This window comes from Watersipora subatra, chromosome 7 (genome assembly GCF_963576615.1).
Source record: "Watersipora subatra chromosome 7, tzWatSuba1.1, whole genome shotgun sequence".
In the NCBI taxonomy this organism is placed as follows: Eukaryota; Metazoa; Bryozoa; class Gymnolaemata; order Cheilostomatida; family Watersiporidae; genus Watersipora; species Watersipora subatra.
The window spans coordinates 33,015,118-33,035,300 of NC_088714.1; the positions used below are offsets into that span (position 1 = coordinate 33,015,118).

Genomic DNA, 20,183 nt, shown 5'->3' on the forward strand with positions numbered 1-20,183 from the left:
AAAAATATCAGATAGATTCACCAGCTTAGCAATTTCAAGTCTTTCTTGTAAAAATTTTAGTTTTAGCATCTATGAAACCACAATGCAATACCATTCTTTTATTTATTTTTGTGGCACCATATATAAAACGTAATTTTAATGAAAATGATGATACATTGATTAATAATAATAAAAGTCTATATGAAAGAATAATAGAAAAACCCTACTAGCTCATTTTAATATCTCTCAATTGAATAAATCGCAAAACCTCTAATTGAACGCCACGGCGCTCTATTTTACAACCCTTCCTCTATTAATAGTGGGGTCAATTTGAGACAGCGTTCAAATAGAGGCTGATGTATTTTTTAAATGGCTCATCAGATTTTTGGGAAACTTCTGCATTGCATTCTGATTAATTGCATCAAATTTTGGGAAATTTTGATGCAATAAATTTGCTAACTTACTTCCAACTTGTCAAAGATCTCCTAATAAATATGCATTGAGAAATAACTCTACCAGTTGATATCTATCGCTTGCAATTAGCCTGCGATGATATTATAGCCTGTGTCCAGCTTTGCAATTTGTTTGAGTTTTCAATTTGTATTTCATTTTAAATTTGGAAGACATATTTTTATTTTATATTTCCCATAAAAGCTTTGCCGCATAAAAGCTCATTGCACTCATTGATGAGTTTGCTACAATTTGCAGTCACAGTCAAAACTAGCTTTTTATGTGCAATAGAAGAGTAGTTACGAGCGCCGACCAATTGTAAGATCAGATTACGGCAATGATGCTATTAAATGATATGCAATAAATCTGCAAATTTATAAGCTATATAATGATAATCTTTTAAATGATACAAATATATCTATTCATGTACGAGTGACATAAACGAACCTTGCTTATATTACATGCAGAAACAAAAATTAACTTTTTCAAAACAAAAATATTTCTATCGTTTGCTCGGATAGCTGCGTTCTGATTGTTGCCTCCGATGAAACAAACTTCTTCAGGTTGTCCAATACCTTCCACCATGCCACCTGACCTCAACTCTTCCTTTGCACTACTGAACTAGCTGATATTAGCGTCCAAACAAGTTTTGGCGGGCAAAACTTCTACACATTACATTTAGTGCAAATGCAACGTGTAAAAGTTTTGCTCCCTAAACGAAAGCGTTTGGCTCAAAACTGGCAAACCATTTTTATATATGTACTTCGAAGTAAACAAGAAAAGGGTTAAATTTATATTCCCAAAAATCTGACGAGCTATTTGAAAAATACATCACCACCCTCTATTTGAACACCACCCCTAATAAAGCACCACTATAGGGGTAAGGTTTAAAAATTAAGTGCCATGGCGATCAAATAGAGGTTTTCCTGTACGTTTCACTGGTGATGTTTCACACCAACACAATTATGAGCTTTGAACTCTATTGACCAGGTGTGTAGATCACTCAGCAACATTCCATTATAAGACAAATACCATACGTCGTTGTTTGTACTGGAAGTGTCCAACAACTGGAGATAAATAAATGCTATATTTTAAGTCAGAAGTTATACACAGCGGCCAACACACATGTTTGAATTCTCATTGAGTAAAAATTTGCCGACCACAAAATGTCTTAAAATGCTATAAAATGCAGTGAATTACCAATTTGAAACCAACAAAAGAAGTTGATATCATTTACTTTTGAAATTAAAAAAACCTTTCACTTGCTGATTATTTGCATCATTTTTCCAGTTGAACAAAATAAACCTCTGTAAAGTATAGCAAGTGTCTTCATGCTGATACACTGATGCTACAACTCAGTACCTCGCACAGTAAGTCTAGCAGCAGCATCTGCGACCTCTTCAAGGTTCTCTCCTCGGCAGGTGTAGATGTCGTCGTCATCCAAGCTAGTGTTCTTGATTTGCAGACTGGCTCCGCCCACAATTGACATCCGTCCAGAGCTACAATGCCAACATCACAAAACTGAGCAAACGGTGAATGATGAACAAATTATCAAATGCAGCAGCAATACAAGCCGGTAATGTCCATTTACCATCTGGATGGCATCAGCATCATGTTGTATCCTTCAGCCATTTACTATGTTTCGGTTATGCATATGATGCCGAGTGGGAGTTGTCCGCACGTTGAGTTACCGTGCGATAGTTGTTTCAGTGGACATTAGCATGTTACGGATTAATGCAGGCGCTATTTTAACAAGATGAAAATTCTTAGACCAGAGGTGACAGCGGCGCGTTCGGCACTGCTCAAATCTGAGTTATAGACTAAAGTATGGCAAATGTTTAGAATGGAATAGCTTGGGCAGCACTTCTTGCGCTTCATCAGCGAGTGCCTTCTTGCAAGCATTTGCAAGCATGCAATATTCAATTAAGATCTGAGGGCAACAAAACTCGCTTACTTCATATTTATTTTCATCAGTCATTTTTATTTTTAGTTACAAAACTGTCGCATTTCGTGAAACTTCGAGCGATCTTGAAAAATTGATTCGCAAGTTGAGACAACAAGTCGCTCCAATTTTATATCGCGTGTCAAAAAAATTTTGTATGTGGAGACGATCAATAAATTGATATAATTTATATTATAAACTTTATTATAAAACTAAAATTTATATCAATAAACCCTACAGCAAAAATTAACTCTAAAGCAAGGGATTACTCCGTAGTAATTACTCACTTTTCGCTATTAATCAAGACTGGTACTTCCTGCGATCAGGAAAAATCCTTGAAATAGGAACTAATAAACTCATATTTAATAAATTCACCTCTTCATTAACCATAAACATTTCCCTCTCACTTTCTCCTCTCACTTTCTCCTAGGCTCATTAGACAATTCTGAGAGCTGAAGACATTTAAGAGGCATGATGAGGCAAGGGTAGGGTGTCACAATCACTACACTTTTACAAAACTTAAAAAGAAAAGCTGAACAGTAGTGACTGCTACCACAATAACGCTCGTGGAGGAACCTCACGGGGCCAGAGTAGAAAAGAAATTTATGTACTTCATGCATTTTAGTTTTCTCATTTTCTATTGTTATTACTTTTTCTTTTTTTTTAAAGTTTGTAATGAATATTTTTTATTCCGCATTTCACTGAAGCTGTGAAAACTGAACAGCGGAGTAGAACGGGATTGCTGTACTGCTAGTTTGACGATCATCAGCGTGAAGACATTGCAAATTAATCTAAGGCATTATTGATTATGTATTGTTGAAAGAAGATAAGAACAAAAAACATATTCTAATAATTGGCTTAACGCCAATATACTAACAAAATAATGTTATAAGCATACTCCTCCACATTTTACTAAGTCAAGTTTACAAGTTCAATCATTTGTCACAATAGCAATTTTAAATATGGTCTGTCTGCCCATCTTAGAATACCAACTATAGCAGAAAGCACACACTACTAAATACCTATTGGTGACCAAATGTAGTTGCTGCAAGTAATAATTCTCACAGTAGACAATTGCTGTTAGACAGGGCAGACGACGCCGACCCTTGGGCTATATTGCTATTACGGTGATATTACGGTTATATTGAACTGAAATAAAACAAACACTGATCTGATTAAAGTGAATACACAGTCTGGTCATCGACATAATGACTATAAAGGAACTGAACTACGCAGCAAGCACCTGTGCAACATGTCACAATTATAAACCCTAAGAACTAAAACTGCGAGCACCTGTATAGTTTGTCAAACAACGCTAGGAGACACTGAACAAATTTACTTTAAATGTATTAATTTCAGATTATGGCTGGCTGAGCCTAGCAACTCAACACTAAATCAATGCAAGGCTCGTTCAATCGGTAGATATGTTAGAGATATGATGCAGATTTCCCTTTGATTACGGCTTTACTTGTCAATAATTCTCTATGGGACACCTACAGTCCGGGTGTCAAACAGAGAGATGCCAACATTGTCTTGTGTCTGGCCAAACAGACATCAGAGGTTACAGTATGGTTCATCACAATCAAAGCAGTACTTTGGTCTGCCATATGCATTTCAGACAGACCATAACAAGTGACACGATATCATTGTTTAGTTCTATCAAAAATGAAGGTGTCACAATGATATAAATAATAGCCAAATCTGGAAACATGTAGCATACGTTGCTCTTTCAATTGAATCAAGAAGTTACAGTTAATCCATGAAAAAATCAAACAATTTGGAAAAGAACTTCAAGATGATTTGAATAGTTCACAATAAAATGTGAGCCCAGTGGCTGGCAGCAGTTAGATTATAATCCTGCATATGACACAACCGCCAATTTTTAGCCTGGGATCTATTACAGTGGGAAAAAGGAATAGTTGTAAACAATTGACTGCCCGGGCTAATATGGGCTGCCCAGTCTAATATGGGCTGTACAGGCTAATATGGGCTGTACGGGCTAATATGGACTGTACAGGCTAACATGGGCTGTACAGGCTAATATGGACTGTACAGGCTAATATGGGCTGTACAGGCTAATATGGGCTGTACAGGCTAATATGGACTGTACAGGCTAATATTGACTGTACAAGAGACTGTACAACTCAATTGAGAAGAGGGTAACTAATTAATATCTAAAATATACAAGTAAATTATTTAGTAAAATTTGGCTATTAAGTAGTCATAATATTAATAACTTTACAGAAATCATTTATAGAATAGCGTGAAACATAGTGTATAAAACTCTCATCGACAGAATGCCGAAACTCTCTTGAGTGTGGAGAACCAAATGATACGACTGCCAATGATAACACGATATCAAGAGTTGTAGTAACAACATACCAATAATCAGTGAAAGTTTTTTGTTAAACTCATAGATTCTAGTGGATTGCTAGTAGAGATGACTAGACCGAGTCATCCACCAATTATTACTGTAGACCAGGGAAACTTTGCACCGATGATAAATGTAGCGATAAAAAGGAGACAAACCTTGTGTCGACAGTGCTGCCGCTCTTGAGCCAGGTGACAGTAGGGAGGTTATCATTGCTGTCTTTACCAGCAAGCGCGCAATATAGAGTCGCCGATGAGCCGAGTGTCACGGATGTGTCCCATGGTCTCATAACAAAGCTTACACCGAAATGGTCTAGAAACATAATAGGACATTTTTATCTATGACAGAAGATCTGAAATAAAACACCGGTTGATGTAGAGCAAAGATTACTGATTCAGCGAGTGAATTGACAAAGTGCGAAGCCAAAACTAATAATACAGCCGGTGACCGCTTGATAAAACCAGCATTACCTAGCTACAATATCGCGATGAAGGAACAAAGCAGTTTACTTCTGGCGTACAACAGAAATATAAGACTAAACAAAATCGTACCAACTCTTGATAAAAAAACATTGACATGCAGCGACGGGTGTAATGTAAAATGAGTAAACTCGCTAACATGGACAGACAACTATTAGTGATAATATAAAATCTAATTACTTCCAAATTTAAGCAAGCTTTTATGAAAATGTTTAACAAAAAGTGTATGAGGAAATGAAAGTATCATAAGTCACTCGCTTACTCTGTGTTTGGTCCGACGAGAGATTGAGAGGGGGCGGGGTGGGAGAAGTGCTCGATAAATTGTTACTCGATGTACTAAAGACTTTAGGAGCGGTTGAGAAATTTGCAATCAGATGAAAAGGAAATGGAGTAAGTGTGCTCGCTAATTGCACAGGAGGTAATGTTGTTTCTTTCGGTGACTCTCTACCAAAACCAAAGTAACCGAAAATACTCGATAAAATTGATGTAGAATTATCCTCCCCCACATCGCCCAACTCAGAATCTTGTCTATCCAATGTTGGTAAATCAGCTGTATCTAAAATATAAGTTATTGTTGACTTGTTCTAGTCTATTGACATTTCGTCAACTCAAGATCAACAGCTGCCACCTTTTCCTCTAAAGCATTCATGCGAACAGCCAGTCAATGTATCCGTATCACGCACAAAAGATATATGAAAATTATATATTCCCTCTAGTTTTGAATTGCCATTTATTAATAGCCACTCATCCGGCTCTCATTCATCTGTCATTAATCGTAACATTTGTTGTTTTTATGGCTGCTGGCAGACTCGAGACGTCAATCTCAAAATGAGGCCATTAAAGCAGATCACTGAGGTTGTCAGAAGGCGTGAAGTCACTTCAGGGGGGACACATTCAGCAATGCAGATGTTACGACCAAGTTGTCAACAGTCAAGGATTTATGCATCTCAGCTGGCTGAATATGTCAAGGTTATTTGACCTTAAGTGACCCTAAACATGAAAACAGTTTCAAATAAAGGAGAATGATTGCTCCTGTCATACCTTTCTTGCAAACCATGAACATAATTATCCTAATGAGGGTGCTTAGTGGCAGAACCCGACAAACAGTACATTTGCTTACAGAACTCAGTTTAGCTGAAAGCTGGATATGGCAATAAACCGCATTATTCTTGTCCTGTTAAGGTATTTCAAATATATTCGTCATCCTGTATACAGACATCCACGATGAAAACATTTAAGCTAAGGCACTTCGAACTATGAAGTCATAACTTTACATTACTTGGAAATTATCACTACAATATATATATATATATATATATATATATATATATGTAATAATACAATAGTCCATGTTACAATAACATAGTAGTCGCTATACATGTTATAAATAATCCAAAGGATTGTAAGTCTATCGTTCTCAGGCTATATATATAATATTACTATTGACCTCAATTGCAACTAGACCATGCCGCACTGCAACCTTAGACCGAGTCGTAATATGAGTTTTAGCACACATGGCACCCCTCTGATGAGTTACGCACGAACTGCTACACATTCCAAGGCGTGTAGCTCCTTTTGTCTAGGTTGCTAGCTTTTATACAGGCCATCTCAAGCAGAAGGTGTCTTGAAATTAGATTAAGTAGCTTATGAATTCACCAAACCTACCCTTCTCAAGTAGGCAAGAGAAATATTTGACATTGACTAGAGGTGTGTGTAGAGCAATCATTGGGGTCCATGCATATCCATGAACCATGAATAATCATCTACATGCTGCTTCTGACCCTATATGATCCAGTAAAGAAAAAAGAGCAAGCTAATCCAATAATAATACTTTAATTAATGATAAGTATTTATCATATGGCAAGTGGACAGTTGCTTTAAAATTTTTCAACAATGCATAGAAGCGTATGAATACACATGTATGTAAATATATATAAACATACATGTACATATGTACATACATGTGTATATTTATTTATATATATGCACATGTATGTATATAATGATCATTCACTATTTTGTGCTTCACCTTCGCGGTTTTAATTATACGCAGATTTTCAGAAATATCAAAAATAAAAATTGGTTAGTTGAAACTATCACCCAAGAATCACATGCGCTGGTTCTGTTACAGCAAAAACACCCGGGTTCAGGCTGTCTCCCTTTGCTGCAGTGCCTAGCTACTTCCTTGTGCTCTTTGGACTATTTTTAGCCCTTGAATTGCCCTTAAACCGATCAATAAAACGATGGGGTCTTCAAAAGCATCTAGTGAACAACTGATGACACTTACCATTTACCGTCAGTAAAAAGTGAAATTGTTCAACTCTTTCGCACCCGACTAATTTCCAAGAGGGTTAGTCCCAAATTTGCTCATTTTTTAAACGTTGCCATAATTCAAATTAGGCCACTACAAGAAACAGACTTGAGATAATTTACTCATTCAAGTTGCACAAGAACCAGCAAAGTCCCCTCTTTCAAATGATATTACATTCATATAGACAACTCATATCCCTTTCATGTAGATCTGTGTTTCAAAGAAGGCAGTTTCAGAAAATTTCTGATTTTGAAAAAATTATTATTTGCTGAAACAAAGTTAGACTTGCACCATAAAATTACAAAATAGGCCTCTACAAAGTTTCATTAAAATTACTTATTTATTACTTACAATACACAGTTATAAATATTATTTATACATATACAGTTAGTCATGAACATGAAAATTATGAAACTAATTTCAAACTTTTCTTCGTGAGTATAATCCTTCAAACCAAAACAGCTAATCTGCATGCCAATATAACTCAAATAAACTGTCATAAATATGTTTCAATAAAAACATGTTCAATAATTCTGTTCTTGACTTTTCAGACTATATACAGCTCTAAAGAATCAACATGATCCTATCGAAACTGAATAATAACTTCTGTCTGACTATGGCTCACTGTCTAAAAAGGACATGTTTATTCGAGCATAACGATTCAAATGGGCAAAATTAATAAAAACGTTAATAAAGGTTAATAAAAACTTTCAAAACATTAAAAATAATGTTTTGATTTGATTAATGCAGTCTTTCGCTGTCTTACCACTTCCGAATCTGTATATTTACTTCTGGAAATGAAAAAAATTTATCGCGAACGATAAAATTTCAAGTCGCCATGATAATTTCCGGTTTAGGCAGATGTCGATATGAGTGTACTATTTTGGTCATAACTTTTGCCAGAAACATCATTGAGGCCTATTTCAACGTTTTTCTGATTGGCATGAAATTTTCTTTCTAACTAATCAAAAACTTTCTTCTATAATTGAAAAATAGCGATACAATGAGTAGGTAAATTTCAGAGCCGAGATAACTCGCATTGGGTGCATAGCAACGTTATAAATAAGCGAGTCAACTCGCGTCGGGTGCGAATGAGTTAATACGCTAAAGGAAGAACACACACATACAGCGTTATGTGACGCCATTACAGACTAAAAGAATCGGCAGTGCTTTACATTGAGAAAGACAAAAAAAGATCTGAGAAAAACTGCTTCTGTGCCTTTCAATCCAGACGAAATTACGGCTATGATTCACAAAATGAGAAAATAGTGAAAATGGAAAGCGCTACAATTGTGGCCCATTTTTAACCTGTTTTCATTATTCATGGAGGGGCGGTCCTAATCAACAGTGAAAAATGAGGGATCATTGTATCTTCTCACTATAAAGGAAAGCTCCACAAATCTTCACCCGAGGACGATAGTGCAATAGCTTCAGTAATTCTAATGATTGCAAGAGGTATATGATTACAGCCCAAAAACCATATGCATAGCCCAGAAACCATATGCATAACTCTAATGGAATAATCCTAAAAGCACCGTATGACGAATGTCTGAAATACATTCCGAAGTCTACAGTATTAAAATATGAATAATATCAACATAGCATAAGTCATATCAGATTGGTACTTGCTCACCGTAAGGTCCATGGTGATCTAAACTGTACCTACCTTGCGTGTCTCTGTTCACTACTGTAAGACGTGCTGGCGGGCTTTGAACGACGCCTACTCTGTTTTCAGCTTGACAGCGGTAACCTCCGGCATCAGACCTGTTTAATGCTCGCACTTCAAGCACCGAGCCATGTGCATGAAGCAGCACACGACTAGAAGAGACGAGTGGCTGCCCGTTTCGGGTCCAACTGTAGGAGACTACTGAATTACTCTCTACCGAGCACCTGAGCATCAGGGTATCTCCGACCAGCAAATCCATTTCCTCGGGCGCCCACAGCAACTTGGGTGACTCTGCAAGTACAAACAAAGACTTACTGAAAGCTCCAGGTGGGAACAGTAATTAAATACCAACAATGGTGGAACACATTTTGCCACTGTGAAAGCTTTTGCCACTTTGCTATGAAACGAATGGAGCTCTCAACAGAAAAACATACACCTAGTTGCAAATTATACAAATATTTAACAGGCAGTTTTGCCCTCAGTACAAATGGCATGACACACACCCTATCAGCACTTGATGCGCCTTATCAGCACTTGATGTGTCTCCCATAACAATACTTGATCGCCGAGGTCAGATCATCACCGGTACACCAAAAATAAAAATGCAGCAAATCCTAGCTAATAGTTAGAGCTAATGGCTATACTAAAACATTCTTGCTGAAACTGTACCCACACCATCTACCTAAATAGTTGACAAACGACCTTCACAGCTTGATTCTCACCAGGCAATATCGCGTAATACACCGAAACTCATCCAGATGGTCGTGTGAGTAGGGACATGTTGTAAAAATGTGTTCGGTAATGACATGTTCACACTAGGCACTTGAAAGACTCAAGTGTAAACTGTACCTGGCTGACAATTGATGGCTATACAGTAGCCTTCGATTAGCCTTTCGTCTGTCCTTTGTGTGTCCAGTTATACCAACTAAGTTTTAGCAATGGAAAATCTGCTTCGCACCCGATTTGAACTCGGCACTTCCAGTTCTGGAGACAGGCATGCTAGCCTACTATGCCACACGGCCTACTAATTTTGAGATTGGCTAATTAGTCAACTTAGCCAGTGGCAACTCTATTACCTTCCACTGTTTATAAGCTGTTTTTTATTACCCGTGTACCACCAAACAAACATGTTTATATAGTTGCCAATATTTGAGCGATTTGAATTTTGCGATTTTTCATGGTCTTCCAACAACCAACGGGTTACAGTTTACATTTGAACACTGCGGACTCTGGAATGGAGTCAATCTGAGATAACAGTATTTATGCAGATGTTGGCAATTCCTGAAAGAACATGTTTATGTGAACAAAACTTCTTCGACAGAACATAATCTGAATTGGGTCATTTTAAACAAGTCATGGGTGACCTACCAATGAGTGACAACATGATCTCAGGAGTAGCAATACGATGCACTTTACTCCTGTCTTTCACCTCAGCTATACATCTGTATGAGGCTATATCAGGCAACAGCCCAGTTGATGCCACAGATGGAAACAAAAGCGACCCATTTTCAAGTTTCTGCCTAAAATACAAAAAACCACATGAGATCAGCATCAATAGAAAGAATGCAGTAGGGCTTGATTACTAGCATTTGACTATAAGAAGTGTCATATGTCAAGTATATTTATCAACGTAAATCTTTGAAAAACTTGTGATAGTAAAGCCCTAGTAAAAAAATGAAAAAATAACAGAGTGACAAAAATATTCAATAAATAAACTTATGAGCATGGTCAAGCACGCCGAGATACCTTATTCAGCATTCTCACGCCTAGCCTTATTCTCATCTATAACCAATCATCAGTGGCGATGAAAAAATATGCTTAGAAAACTCAAAAAGGCATCGACCATCGACCTTGGGATAGGACAATTGTACAGCGAGTCATGGCCAGAGCAAGAATGGAACCAATCCAGATCAGACCAGCCCCTGTAAAACTTATCAATAGTGAAATTTTCACCGCTGCAACTGGTTTGGAACATCAACTGTTTATACTTGAGAGTGTTAATAACAGCTGACACTTGTCATGGATGATGGAAAGCAAGGATGAGAGCATAGAGTAGTTGATGATATTAAGCACATAACCCTCATCCCCACACATGTTACAATAACCCATTACAAACTATTAGCGGAGCTGGAAAAGATGGCTGTTCTCAGAAAACTGTTTATTTTCTTTAATGTTCTGGCTGCTGATATAATCTGAGTGCTCCCATTAAACTCCTAACTATTGCTTGAAGCATCTGGAGCTCGTTAAAAATATATCAGCGTGCAAAACTAATGATTTATTGTACAAAACATAAAATTTTGCTGTAAATCTAAATAAATTTTTGCGTTTGAATTATATTCAGTTAGCAATAATTCTGGCCGAATTTGTTTAGATACGGAGCATGCTATCGTGTCTTAACTTCATCCTGTAGATACGGAGCATGCTATCGTGTCTTAACCTCATCCTGCATGGCCTCGAGAGAACACATGCCTCTGGTCTAGCCACAAATTCTTATAAAGCTTAAGTCACCTCTAAATTTTAACTAAATCATGTTAGCAGCCTTAGATTTGATAATTCTTCCAACTACCAGATATTTGGTACTTTAATACTTATTTCAATAGGAAAAATGGCATACGATCATCGACAAAAGCGCAAGTAACATTTTTCATCTGAGTATTCTATCCCAAAAAAATGTTTACCTGGCACGCATGGCTGCAACACCGTATAAAAAAATTAATGTGTATACGAATAAAGCGGAGACTTGACCTGAATGCGGACAGTTTGGATATCCGCGATAGATGAACTGAGAACGTTGACAAAAATATTGAAAATAATTGAAGGTCACATTTCGAAATGGGAGATCTTTCTTACCCGTGAAAGTCGCCACTACGAGACCAAGCCCATATGTTCACCATTAAGGCATTATTTCTCTTCCACGAGTACTCTGTGGGGCTACGGCCATCATAAGTAGCTGAACAAGGCAATAGAGCCTCGGAGCCTTCCGCAACAGCGATATCTTGGGGTTCTAATGTGAATATCATCTCCACAAATTCTGGCCATGTGGCTAAAACATAAAATTTAAAGTAAAGGAACAACTTTACAGAGTGATCCTTGCTAGCTATGTTGTAGTAACATTGAATACAAAGCAGGGCCCTACGGATTTCTCTTTTTTAAATAATTACCATCTCAGGGATACAGGATTATTCCTACTGTTTCCTTGGTAATATATAAAAATAAACAAAAATGACCAGTAGGGACCTTTGGTAACACCCTTGATTAAATTTTTACTGTAATAACAGCTGTCTCTGCCTGTCTATCCCAAGCCACGCTAAGAGCATCATTAAAAAAGATCGCGTCGCGAAAGAATCAAACTCCGATATTCTCTTTTACAGACAGGCACACTAACCACGGCGCTACACAGGCACTTGGTTATTGATGGAATAATTGTGCGCATAGCTATTACACATGACCATCTCTCACGGAACATAGGACTGTCAGTACGCTTGCAGAAAGTACTTTTAAGTCCCTGCTTGGATACTAGGAACTAGCATCCCTATATGCCCTCTATATGCCCCTATATGCCCTCTATATGCCCCAGGCCTCCGCTCAAAACTTACCAGCGTATGATGTGAAATTTGAGCATATATTTGATTCTACATCAGAATGATTTCCAATATGCAGTGTTCTAAATTTTTGAAAAATAACTTTTTTGTAATAGAAAGTGAAGTGGGTAGCAAAAAATTATATTTCAATAAAAATTTAAATTATATAACAAAACCCAAGGTAAGACCGTAAGAAGTGGATTAGATCTTCACATGGTCTATGAGTAATAGGGGCTACTCGTCTTTATCACCATCTCTCCCCAAAACTACACATCGTCACGCCCACGCTTCCAGCTAGGAAAACTAATTTTTTTCAATTATTTTGTTCGTAGTATGATCTAATACGTAACTATTTTAATGTCATGTGTGATTATCCTGTAGTGCCTACTAAGGAGCTGTCATAGGTTGGTCTGTGATACAAATTAGATGAATCAGTATAGTTATTGGAAACACCTGTTCCGACTTGTGAAGGTCTTAACAGACATATAGTCAGTCAGCCGCATAGCAGAAAAGTGACTAGAAATAAAATTTCGTTTCTACTTAATTTAAACTAAGTTTTGTAACTATAGAGTTATGTAAGGAAGTTTGTAGATTCTATTTCTTATAATTTGCCCCAAAATCTGTTGCACATTAAATAATTATTTGATTCAAGACATTGACATTTTATTAGCGTAGCCAGCGCAATCATCTTTATATAGAATCCATTGAAACGTGATACGGTTTGTTATGAACATTGACCAATGAGGATCGATTTCCGGAATATGCAAACCGGTGAAGTTCGCGAAAGTCTTGGTTGATGCGTTAGGATTGATTGATGATCTAAATGACTGCTATAATTGCTATTGACGCTTGTTGCATTCATCTTGAGGGTAGCTCATCAAAGCCTGAAACTGTATCACGATTGACAACAGTTAAAATAATGCTCTAACAGATGGGCTGCTGTTTCTAAACAACTTGAACATTCACATCTAAAGAAGTCATCAACTGTTACATTATAAGAGGTAAGATAAATTTTATTATTATTATTTGATGGTGTAGCTGCTGTATATATTAAATTAAAAAACTTATTATAAAAAATCTAGCAAATTTGTAAATTAGACAAATACAATTTGTTATTGTAAGTAGCAGCATGTGAATAACTGACATGTAGAGACTGAAGGTTACATGGGCTGCTGCTGCTAATTATCTTTACATATTCATGTACTAGGCCTGTACCCAACAAAGCACTTTTTTTCTTATGAGTATACTTATGTTTACCAGAGCGTCTCATCTTCTGATGAGGAGAAAACTAAAAACTCTGAAAGTGAACCAACTGCTAAGCTTTTACGCTCTAGCTCAACTGTGAGAGCACGTCGACGAACCTCTGTTCTTGATCCTACTTGCATTATATGTCAAAGGTTGGGAAAGTTCATAAAATCTAAGCGTACTCACAAAAGGAAATCGGAAGCATTATCACAGACCCAAACTCTTACAGCGGGTAGGCCTATATTAATATAGTTATATTTTTTGTACTAATTCCTTGAAATTAACAGTAGCTCGAATCTCCATTAGTTAATGTTTTACAGCCTTAACATTTTAATTAATTATTGTCAATCATCTTTTTCCATACTTTATTATTTAACTGGATTGCAGGGCTGCTGAAGAAAGCAGCTGAAATAAGAAATGATCATAGAATCTTGATGTATGTAAGAGACGCGGATCCTGTAGCCTCCGAGGTTCGATATCATAAGTCTTGTTATCAAACATACACCAACTTTCTTCACTATGAACCTAAGGGTGGAAGGTATTTTAAATACAATTAATCTCTGTGATTAAAAAAACTGCTTTTGGCATGCTCGTTACTAAATGAATTTTGTCACTTCTGTTTTTAGCATTCTTAAATGTATGTATTTTTCATTGTTGTTAAATACTTGGTGTAAAATACTGGATGTCCTGTGTGCTGTGATAGTGACACTTCATTGTACTATAGCCACTTTGAACTACCAGCTTTGGTACATAAGGCGGGATATAAATACTTCCTTTACCTTTAATGTGAGGAGCCTACATTTAGGTGTCATTGTAACCAGCCAAAAACCAAGTTGCGTTTGTCCTAGTTACATGTGATTTTGGAACACTTACCTATAGGTGTTTAGTAGCTGTTTCATTTGAGATTGACTTACAAACTAGGTAGAAGATGTATTCATTCGGTGTGCAAATTGTAATTTTATGTAGCAATAAGCAAGTGTTCTGTGCTGTGTGCCTCATGCAGCACAAAATTTAGATTTTATTGTTTTATGCTACAGGACATCAGCTAAGCTAAAGTATCGACTTCGTAAGCAGTTTGACAGATTGGTCTTTTACAAGCCTGCAAACCGAACTCGATCTGAAATTGTCTATGCTGAAACTGCTTCACTGTCTGATATTGTGGCAGATGGCAGTTTTCGACTCGCCAGATCATCAACAGCTAGTGAAGACTCTGTAGACTGTAATCTTAGCCAGTCGATACCGTCTTCAGCATCTAATGTAAACAGAGAACTGTATTATAGTGGTCTACAAATAAGAAATGTCATAGAAGATTCAACAAAGGAAAAATGTTTGGACAATGCACAGCATGTTTCCAGTGACTTTGAGGGCTTTGATAATTTTGATGATTAAGTAAATCTGTGATTGGGCTATTTTTCTAATTTTTTGTCAAATCTTCATCCAATTTTAGTCAACATTTATTATCTAAATATAGAACTCGGAGTTGTCCGTCTTGTATTACTTGCAGATAAGAAACAATTCTACTTTTGCTACAAAAGAGGTAAATCAACAGTACATGTTTGCATGATATAATTTTAAACATAACTTGATTGTTATGCACATATATTATAAAGATAGTAACAGCCTTTCTCAAAATATTTCTTTTTGGCACAATAGGGACAATTATTGCGAATTGGCCAAATTTTTGCGATAACAATTTTGGTAATAACTCGAAAACGTGCATAGAAATTTTGGGGCAAAGTTTATAAATAAGTTCCTTATTATATAGAGAATGTTTTTTCACTATCAAACTTTAGTTTGACTAAAGTAGAAACGAAAATTTATTTCTAGTCACTTTTCTGTTATGTGGCTGACTGATTAAAAAGCAATGTTTTTTTTTAATCACAGAGATTAATTGTATTTAACATACCTTCCACCCTTAGGTTCATAGTGAAAAATGTTGGTGTTTACAAACTTCCTAGAAGTTTTTTTAATTTAGTATATACAGCAGCTACACCATCAAATAATAATAATAAAATTTATCTTACCTCTAATAATGTAACAGTTGATGACTTCTTTAGATGTGAATGTTCAGGTTGTTTAGAAACAGCAGCCCATCTGTTAGAGCATTATTTTATCTTGTTCATTTTAACTGTTGTCAATCGTGATACAGTTTCAGGCTTTGATGAGCTACCCTCAAGATGAATGCAACAAGCGTCAGTAGCAATTATAGCAGTCATTTAGATCATCAATCGCTCCTAACGCATCAATTACGACCTTTGCAAACTTTCATCTGTTTGCCGATTCCGGAAATTGATGCTCATTGGTCAATGTTCATAACAAACCGTATCACATTCCGATGGATTATATATAAATATTGTTGCGCCGGCTACGCTAATAAAATGTCATTGTCTTGAATCAAATAATTATTTAATGTGCAACAGATTTTGGGGCAAATTATAAGAAATGGAATCTACAAACTTCCTTACATAACACTATAGTTACAAAACTTAGTTTAAATTAAGTAGAAACGAAACTGAATGATAAACTACCTTGGCTGACTGACTAATATTGATTTGGTGACGCAACATGTCCAATTGAATAAGAGTTAAATTGATGTTGCCTCGTACTTCTGAAACAGTTCAGCAGATTTCTAGCAATGATATAAACAGCAAACCAACATAAATATAATTATGTTAATTGGACATAACTGATAGTGGACAATTAATTTCCATAGTATGGATTTTCTTATGTGAAATTTCCATAGGAAAACACAAGTGTAGTAGCTCACTTGATACAACCATATAAAACCTCTGTATAATTAATTATAGGGCTATAGCTATAACTTCAAAACCTGTATATTAGCTTAAGTTTGTAAAGGAACGTCACCCAATAAAGTTAAACGAGAATGAAGTCTTGCAATGAATGATATATAACCTAGCTAAAAAATCTCTTCCTAAGAACAATTACTCATCATGGCTTTATTAGACAATTATAAAAAACAAATGTTAACCCACCAATGTTGGTTTTTCGTATTTATTATTGAGAGGTAAGGGCAGTAACGCCTTGAGGCTAAGTTTGTGCCTTCTGATACATTTAAACGCAGTTGAGTGATAATTAAATTTACCTCAACAAAATCAGAACTTACATAAACAAAATAATACGTCTTTTGAATTTCAAAAACCACTGATTTTTGCATCCATGCATTTTATACCAACACTGAATCAGTAGCACTCTAAGCTAGCTGCTTACCAATAAGAAAATATTTTCTACATTTTTACAGGATTTGTATTAGTTGTGAAACAATTTGGAGTGATTTTAAATGCATGAACTTAGGGCTGATTTTAACACCTGCATATTCACAGAGAAGCGAATGCCAGCTTCCGACAAAGAGATAACTAACAAACATTTAGCTGGTAAGCTAGCTAGATGAAAACTATATGACCTTCAGCATGAAGTAAAAGAGATTTGTGACAACACCTCAGACAATCAGTTGAACATACTCGGTGGTTACACGATAGGTGTGATATGATATCCAAGTCGACGTGTTTACATATTTCTCAAATCCAGTCTCATAAACTTGTCTCTCCCTTATTATTGCTGACAGATGATGTAAATTATCACTCATATATGGCTTCCCTACGCTGGCAGTAACAATAGTCACCTGATCTGTCATCTGTTTGTCATCACAATTATACAGCAATTATTATAGTAGAGCAATTTTAACCCCAGTATTTATATAATAGGGCCTATAGTGTATTTATGAGGACAAATTAAGATAATGATTTGTGTCAATGGCTTTGATAAGTCTCTGACAAGGCTTCTTAATTGGTTTATATTTGCATGTTTCGCCAGTCAGTCCCCGCAGCTAACTGATAAATTACAAACTTAAAATTTGCTGCCAAATGTTTGCTGGTCTTCCTGTTGGAAGCTGGCATGGATTATGTGAATTTGAAGACCTTAAAATCGACTCAAGTTCATGCATTTAAAATCATTCAAATTGTTCCACAACAAATACCAGTTCGGTAAAAATGTAGAAAGTATTTTGTCACCCATGAGCAGCTAGCTTAGAATGCTACGGGTTGACTTTTGGTTTAAAATGGCACAAATGCAAAAGTCAGTAATTTTAAAATACGAAGAGATTTATTATTTCGTTCATGAGTTGCGATTTGGCTGAGATACACTTCAATTAGACCTAACTGTTTAAATATTAATCAAAAGGCACAAATTCAGTCGTGAAGTATCGTTGACCTTGACCTATTAATGAATAAATGTGTCTTTTGTACTAAGGCAGTTGAACGTATATATGTATTGCAATATATAAAATAAATTGAGACAATGACATGTTTTAATGAAAGATAGAGGTAAGATAGAAACGGTATAAACCTGCAACGCAAGTGAGATTTGCTACTCGCAAATTTCTATCCAATGTTTTGTGCTTGCAAAAAATGGAAACAACACTTGCCAAGCAAGCTATTCCATTTTAAATATTTCAACTCTTCAGTCATTCTTATTTTGAAAGTGTACTGCTAAGCGAGACAGGAGTGCGCAGCTACGACCTAAGGTATGTTTTCATATCTTTTTTACAAAGCGCCCGAGTTAATCCGCAACACGGGATTAAAATACTTAACGCACAGTAACTTAACCTGAGCACAATTCCAAATCTTCATAATCCGCATGGCGGAAACAGTATATCATACCAATACCCGGGACCACAAGGTAAAAATCATTGCCATGAAGACGAAAAGATGTAGGATTGGCAGGTGTATACGCATCGCAGGCATTATATTATATGTAGCCTACACTAGATTCTCATATTTCAAAAACGGTACATAATGCGATTATCAAATTAACCAGGTGTCTGTAAATTTGTTGTGAATATTCTGATGTGTTCTTCATCATTTTAATGACCTACATAAATCTGAAACTAGCGAAATTAAGCACTAAGGCTAATAACTGACAGTGCATAAATTGTGGCCCAGAAATAGCGCATTAGATCTTTAGCCAGATAAGCTCTCCAACAGTTTCAACATAAACGGCGTCTTTACCGCCAACATTTGCTGAGCTTGCCAAATTTGTGTAGTGACAAAGACCTCTTCAGATACTTTCATCTGACAGGTGAAGTCATCAATCAACTTCACTCACCATTGCACCCAGGTATAAAATCAATGGCTGCCTTTGACAATACTAAGAATAGCTTACAAAGACTGAAGCCATTGTGGCTCAATCCGCGTTCGCTACAGTGTCATCTCTGAGACCCCTTTTGAAAAGCATAACCACAACAGCGCTCGGCAGATGCCCTTGAGACTAGGGATGAGTAATGAATATGAGAGAAGCTGCGAAGAACTAACGGAGATATGAAAGAGAAAGCGTTTCAACTCGGCAAAGCTCATCTGCTGCTCCTTAGGCATTCACTAGTTGTCTATGAGCAAGTTACAGCGGGGATTTATCATGCATAGACATAGTCATGCGTAGACCACTGAACAAAATTACATACTTTAAAAATTAACTTACACAAAATCTTAGTGGATTTTATCATGAAGTATCAGCATTTTATATCATTAGCGATTGTTTTTGATGTTTGAGGTGATCTGATTACCAGAATGCTTCAAGATTAAAATTGACCAAACATCATTGCGGCCAGAACATTCTTCAACAGAGATTAAACCAGACACCGGACTACCTAGTAATTAACAGCTGCTTTCGGCAAACCCAAGAAGATAATCGATATTAACAAATATAACCTTTAACATTTAACACAAATCAAGTAACATTTACTATATATATACATATTAATTAATACTGAGGAAGCTATTGTTGTACGGTACAAGATCTCCACAGTTGCCAGACTAGTAAACTAGTAGAGTATATGGGTATCCGAGGTTACCTAGTAAGGAGTCTAATATAATACCAAAGAAGAAGCAATACGATAGCGCAAGCAATTATAGTAAGCTCGGTTATAATGGAAAACAGGACCCATGATCCTCCTCGGATAAGGCCAAATAATTAGCTCTACAATACGCAGAGCGGCATTTGGCGAACACGAGATGTCAGATTGCTGAAGACAAGACTAGACCTACGTATCACTGAGACAATCAACAAGCTGAGAAAGTGATAGTCAGTAAAGCAGCAAATTTAAAGGTTTACTTGCTACAAAATTCACATTACATTTATTTGGTATCA

The 20,183-nt window shown here is 36.3% G+C and overlaps 1 protein-coding gene and 1 long non-coding RNA gene across 8 annotated transcripts in view; one reads left to right on the forward strand and one right to left on the reverse strand.

Annotated features, from left to right (window-relative positions):
• Positions 1 to 20,183, reverse strand: part of LOC137399341 (neogenin-like) — an 87,836-nt gene that overhangs the window by 61,832 nt on the left and 5,821 nt on the right. For all 7 annotated transcript variants that reach the window (XM_068085416.1, XM_068085418.1, XM_068085414.1 and 4 more), the window contains exons 3-7: positions 12,049 to 12,241; positions 10,567 to 10,718; positions 9,199 to 9,489; positions 4,901 to 5,054; positions 1,792 to 1,928 (exon numbers count right to left, since the gene is read on the reverse strand). In XM_068085416.1, the coding sequence (XP_067941517.1) occupies positions 1,792 to 1,928; positions 4,901 to 5,054; positions 9,199 to 9,489; positions 10,567 to 10,718; positions 12,049 to 12,241 (927 nt within the window). The remainder of the gene's footprint in view (positions 1 to 1,791; positions 1,929 to 4,900; positions 5,055 to 9,198; positions 9,490 to 10,566; positions 10,719 to 12,048; positions 12,242 to 20,183) is intronic.
• Positions 14,097 to 15,180, forward strand: LOC137400199 (uncharacterized). The gene is made up of 3 exons (XR_010979232.1): positions 14,097 to 14,256; positions 14,412 to 14,562; positions 15,062 to 15,180. It is a non-coding gene; the product is annotated as an uncharacterized lncRNA (long non-coding RNA).